The sequence below is a fragment of the Lytechinus pictus genome, chromosome 18, assembly GCF_037042905.1.
Source record: "Lytechinus pictus isolate F3 Inbred chromosome 18, Lp3.0, whole genome shotgun sequence".
Classification (NCBI taxonomy): Eukaryota; Metazoa; Echinodermata; class Echinoidea; order Temnopleuroida; family Toxopneustidae; genus Lytechinus; species Lytechinus pictus.
Genome location: NC_087262.1, coordinates 4,356,056 through 4,362,316, shown reverse-complemented (window position 1 = coordinate 4,362,316; position 6,261 = coordinate 4,356,056). Strand labels below are relative to the sequence as shown.

Sequence of the window (6,261 nt, the reverse complement as noted above, 5' to 3'; positions counted from 1 at the left end):
TCGTCACCCTTCGGCAACTGCTGTAATATCGTCTGCTTTTCCGTTATCCACACTCCAGGACAGCAACAAAATACACAATCCTCTCTCGAATATTTCTTTTCTCGTGTTCAAATTCCAACTTTTTGTTTCTAAGTGGATATGTGGACTTAGGGCAAGACGGATGAATATTTTCACTTTGTTGGTTGACTGGTTCGGATCTGTGAAGCGCCGTTCGATCCGCAAATTTCATCTTTTAGTTGAAAGGCTTGGTGACTGTGGTCGCTTTTCAAAACGACAGTATTTTGTCCCTTGCTGTGTGAGGCAAAATGCAGGAGCAATACACAACGAGGTACGTATAAAACCACAACCACAAGGGCCGCCATTTTGAGACGTTTGCATTGAATAATGCCTTTATATAGAGTCTCTTCATGTACAACATTAATCAAATGATTCCTCCGAAGAATGAATGTTATTTTATGTCGGCTCGACTTCAGAAAAGGTGTTATTTTGTACACCAAACATCTGCCGATTACTCGATTCTTTGAGGCTTTGTTCACTACCTCAACGTATCCTCTTGGATTAGTAATAATAATAACAATTCATGATCACTTTGTTCTTATATGATTCCTTTTATCGTTGAATAATGAATATCTATCTTAAATATAACTCTATAAAACTATAAAAATATATTGAATACAAACTTTTACAATGCAATGCTTATAACATGTTTCAATTATGTTTTTTTTTAAATTTTATTATACGTAGTTTTTATGCTTCTAAAATTACTTTAAATTACTTATTATGGCTGTGATTCAACTACAGGTACAATTCTACTTAATAGTCAATTTGAGCTACGTGTATAAAGCATTTTTGGGTTCAGTTTTAGTTAAATTATTAATGTTGAATTTCAAATTTCAAAATGATAATGATAAAAATAATAATAATAGTAAAACAATTGGGGTACGGCATCCAAATGCACATTTATTTTGTTGGCGTAAAATTACAACGAAAGTGCAGCTCGTCAGTTATGATTAAATTCCTGTGTTTAACTGAATCTTGTCAGTTTTTGAGAAATACCTGTATTGGACATGTTAGGATGCCGTTTGCTTATGTCGATTTTTGAGTGGACGTGTACATAAAGCAAAATAGTCCTGAAAATTATTTTACAAGAAATACATATAACTGCAACAATGTATTAAATATAGACTTTGATTTTGAATGAAAGTGGGATAAACATAATTGCTGTTACATAATATAACAATACCGGACTGAAAATATTGAATAACAGAATCTAGATAAATTAGAAGGATGAAGATATCTAACATAGACGACCTTCCTGCAGGTAAGATGATAATCATACTCAAATATGAATTCATATGCACAATATTACAAATAAACAACTTGCGTGTGAGGACAATGATCTTTTAAACTTAAATGAATGTTATTATGAAATAATTTGTATCAGACACGGATTCGGGTATATCAAATATCGTATTTCAAAATGGTCACATCATACATTGTAATATAACACCAACGTATTGAACATAATATCCGGATTCTGGTGGTTTATATGCTTTAAAAATAAATTCAAAAATTGATTTATTAATTTGTAAGGGTTTGCGCAAGTTATGAACCCATCAACGAAATACATGACTTCATTTTGTCAAACTTTCAGTCCTTAATATATTATGGTGGAGGTAATGCTAGTTCCTTTTTTCAGTAAAGGTGATTCATTGAATTAAACTTTGACCAGAATGAATTCGCCAAAGGAGGGGACAGATCTAAATTGCAGAAACACAAGGTGGTATTTTTTCGATTGCGTTTCGCAATCTACATAGGCGTTCCCTATATCTTCTCAAATTTCTTGTAGATTAACCACAAGTATGTGAACTTGGCGGCCTCTTAAAGTTTATACAGCTTCCAACCGCTCTCTGTTCTCTTTTAAATATATGCTGCGTTTCTTTTTCTCACAAACCTTTAGCTCCACTGGCAACATACCACTACCTACACACATTTCTGTCCTCCAATTCTAAATATTTCATGTTTTAATATTTAACCTACTTTCACTTGTATTGGAGATGGCACGAGCCCACCAGCTCGGTTATATGTTTAAAAAGCGCATGCGGAGCAAAATTTTGGCCAATCGCCAACAAGCTTTCGAACTAATGACTCGCAAGGCGTGTTATAGCTTTAATATTGCATGTCCTATTGGATGGTCGCGCGGCGTTAACTTTCTTGTTGGGGAATACAACAACGATTAAATGGTTCTGATAGGAGAGATAGAGGAAGAGAGAGATTGAGTGGGGTGTGGGAGATAATGATGAGATAATGATGTCATCAGTGAGTATGTAGGCTGTTATGGTTCAGCCTTCGTGTCTCAAGAAGAACTTTCCATCCACAGAGGATGCCGTCTGTCTTCGGCGTGTGTTTTGTGAATCAAACTTAAAGATGGTGTCAAGGTCGCGTAGATGGGACTTGAATCAGTTCTGAATCATTCTGATAAAGCCTCGAATCTTTCCACTGTGGCTCAGGTATTACATTAATGATTAGTACTGGAAGAATCTGAATTTGACTGAGTCATATTGAAGTCAACGCTGAGTAAGTTTGAAGTGACTCGGACTGCCCATCAGCAGTTCGCCTCGTTGACTCGGGGCAATTGTATCAACGTGCAATTTTTACACCCAGCTGGATGTGTTTTTATTGAGAAATAGCTTAGGATTATGTTTCACATTTCCGTTTACTGCAGGACCGATCGTTATCCGGCGATTCCCGACGAAATGCCTGGATTGATTATGACACATGTACCGTCAGAATTGTCTCGCCGAACTGCCCCGAATTTCTCCGAAACACCAAACACCCAAACCGCCACCGGCACCTCGATCAACTGCAGCTCTGCCCGCCAGCACTTCAGCACACCACAGATGACTATCTCCACGGCTTCTCACCCGACGTCATCGGCGTCAGCCCAATACCACGGCGGTGCCGCATCAACGATGATGTCGGCATCGTCGTCGAGTCGAATTGCTCGACCTGCAGAACGTCTTCGACTTCGTGAATGGCTGAAGAAAATGATAGAAACCCAGGCTATCCAGGGCTTGTATTGGATTGACAAGGAGCGACAGATTGTGAAGATACCGTGGAAGCACGCAGCCAGGCACGGGTGGAGTCGGGACAAAGACGCTTGCCTTTTCAGGGCATGGGCGATCCATACAAGTAAGTTAAAATCATTTTATGGTGGTGTTAGGTTGTGATTTAACGAATATTCGTTGTAAAGTAGCAAATGCAAATAATATGTGAATGCTATAGTGGGATTGTATTTTTATTCACTTAAAAAATGGCTAGCAATCGCAAGTACAAGATTCAAATTAATTGTGTACGAGGCGAGCCGGGTAAATGTTTACCAATAGCTCTATGGTGTTTACCGTGCGGTATAGCGGTAGCGTATAATTTAATATACACAAGCAATATATTTTTATTTCCGAATGTGTCTTGTAATTTTGTATCTGAAGAAAAACAGAAAACGAATGCCAGGTAAACTGAAATGATACTGAAACTTAAAAAGTTAATGATTATCAATAGATCCGGGAGAAATTTTTCCTAGTTCTGTGTAGAAAGTAATAAATTCAAAATATACCTGCCAAAGAGCATGTTATTATTACCAACTCATCAATCTTAATCGATACAATCGTATATGATTAGTTATCAATTGTTGTGTATATAATCGCGAATTTCTATCACAGACATTTATGTGAAACTAGTTTGTAATAGACCCAAAACAAAATTAATAAAATATAGGAAGAAAATAATATGTTGAGTGGGAAAACTATGTGATAAAAAGACATCGTATAAAGAAAATCAATCATCTTCTAGTTTGAGCAATCAACTCCTAAAGTCACCCATGAAACAGATTAAAAAAAAATTAATCAAACACATCTTACTGTATCTTTTCACACATTTACATAAATATTGCCATGCAGTTGTTATATAAACATAATGATATTCATTATCAACGTCGGTAACCTTATTCGAAAAAGAATTTTATCGATGTCTGAAAAAAAGTTACTAACTGAAATAATTATGTTAGTTATGAAATTTTATCCTGAAATCATTCTTCGGTTTATTGATATTACCATTAATTATATTGTTAATATCGTTGTATTATCATTTATTATTATTGTTATTATTATTATTGTCATCATTACTATCATCATTATTATCATCATCATGCATTTTTTTTTCGTGTCATCATTGTTGGTATACACTCAAAACAAATCAGTCAAAAATGACTAGTTAATAGGGTCAGCTGGGTGCAACTGTTTTTCTAGTCCATATTTGACTGTCTTCCAGTCGTATTTTACTATAACAGTTATTTCTGACTAGAATATGTGTCAGAAATGTGACTAGACATATCAGTTGCACCAGCTGACTACTGGTCTAGTCAATTTGACTGATTTGTTTTAAGAGTGTAGTACAGTTATTTCATTATTATTCTTATCGTTATTATTAAAAATATTATTATAATAATCAATATTATTATATCGTAAATAAATTGTACTGTTAAAGAAAGTAGTTGAAATTTCAATGAAATATTCAAGAGAGTGAATAATGGAAATTTAATTTGAAATCTGCAGAATATTTCCATCATCTGTTTACTGGTTTTGTTTTCTTTTAATGAGCCGCAGACCAGGTAATTCACCCGAAGTGAAACTTGACAGGAAATATTTATATAAATTAATTAAAAGAAAATATGCAGGAATGAAAATCAATACTTCCTCTCTGAAGATGGGGAAAAGAGAAAGAAAAATATATAAAATTAGATCTTTGAGTTTCACCTGAACCTGATGCAAAGCCAGGAGATGTGCAAAACTGGAGTAATTAAAAATAAGTCAGATATTCCCACCCGCCTTTGAACCGGAAGTAAACAGTGGCAGTACACTTCCTCTTTTGGCCCAGATCCTCTTCATTTTTCATAATTCATATTTGGCTTTTGTCTTCCATATTTTTTTGGTAAATATATCGTTTTATAGTTGTTTTTGGAATCACATGTTACGCGAGCTTACGACCACATGATATAACATCCCATTCCTGTTGATAGAAAGTTGGAAAGTTTTGACTTCTAGTTTTTGTGGCAAACCTAAACTTCTTTCATTTTCGTGAATACAAATGAAGTAAAAGAAATAAATAAAATACGAGAGCTTATAGTCATATAAAACAAAATAAAAGGATTTTATCGATAACAAAGAAAACGAAAAATTTAGCTGTTTAAGTTATTTGCCTGTTTAAGTTAAAGCCTGTGAAGTCGTGGTTTTGCAAAGGAAATTCTCCAAAGTTAGTTTAGAAAGTTGTTTAATAATCTATTTGTTTACGGGCAAAATAACTTTGATTTCACTTTTATTGTCTGATTAATGACTTAACAAAATACACTTGTATCGCATTTGTGATGTATTAGTAATTACTAGTCTTCGCAGATAGCAATTGAATAAGCGCGATTCACGCTGAAACTAAAAGGGATGTTTACTTTTTGGAGAAAAGGGGGGCCTTTTGGTGTTTCATTTTCCTTCATTTCTGATCCATTAATCTTATTTTTTATTGGAATTAGACATTTTACAGATTTGAATTCGAAAATGCAATGAATCTGATTATCCGTGTTTTTTTTTAAAGTGTCGCGATCATATATAGATCAATTCAATCATCATTCATCATCGCAACTGTTCATTATTTTTATACCATGATTTGTCTATAGGTTTAAAATACAAAGGAATATATTATGCAGTATGGACTTATAATTTAGATGAAAAAATAGAAGGTACACATGTTTCTGTATGGATATTTTTAGGGTTATCATTATTTTTCATAATTATTTTTGCTTGTTTTAGTCGTGAATCGTGCAGCATGGTCGGATATCGGTAATTTTACTGGATTTTTTTTCCAGTACAGATAATTTCAGTCCATTCTATTTCATTATGCAAGTTTCGTGACACCACGTTTGAAGTCAATTCCATTCTCGCGTATACTGCAGTCAAAGACCTGCAACGTACATTGTGTTACATGTAGCCACTCCGGGGATTTAGCCCGCCCGGCGTTTCCCAGAAATCTATGAGGCGCCGAATGTACCAATATTATATAGAACAATTATTTGTTATATAATCATTATTTGTTAAATAATAACTATTATTTATATATAATTTACATTTTATTTGTAAATAACTACTATTATATAAAATATCATTTCTAATTATTTATATATAATTCCAAGTAATACTTCATTATTTGTAAATAATA

The 6,261-nt window shown here is 33.9% G+C and overlaps 1 protein-coding gene across 2 annotated transcripts in view; it reads left to right on the top strand.

Moving 5' to 3' along the window:
* Positions 1-242: 242 nt before the first annotated feature.
* The window catches only part of LOC129281651 (uncharacterized), a 31,607-nt gene continuing 25,588 nt past the window's right edge, over positions 243-6,261 (top strand). The window contains exons 1-2 of one of the 2 annotated variants that reach the window (XM_064113103.1): positions 243-328; positions 2,726-3,192. In XM_064113103.1, the coding sequence (XP_063969173.1) occupies positions 306-328; positions 2,726-3,192 (490 nt within the window). In that variant the 5' untranslated portion in view covers positions 243-305. Of the gene's footprint in view, positions 329-2,281; positions 2,511-2,725; positions 3,193-6,261 lie in introns of those variants that run through there. The other variant, XM_064113104.1, reaches the window with a different exon arrangement.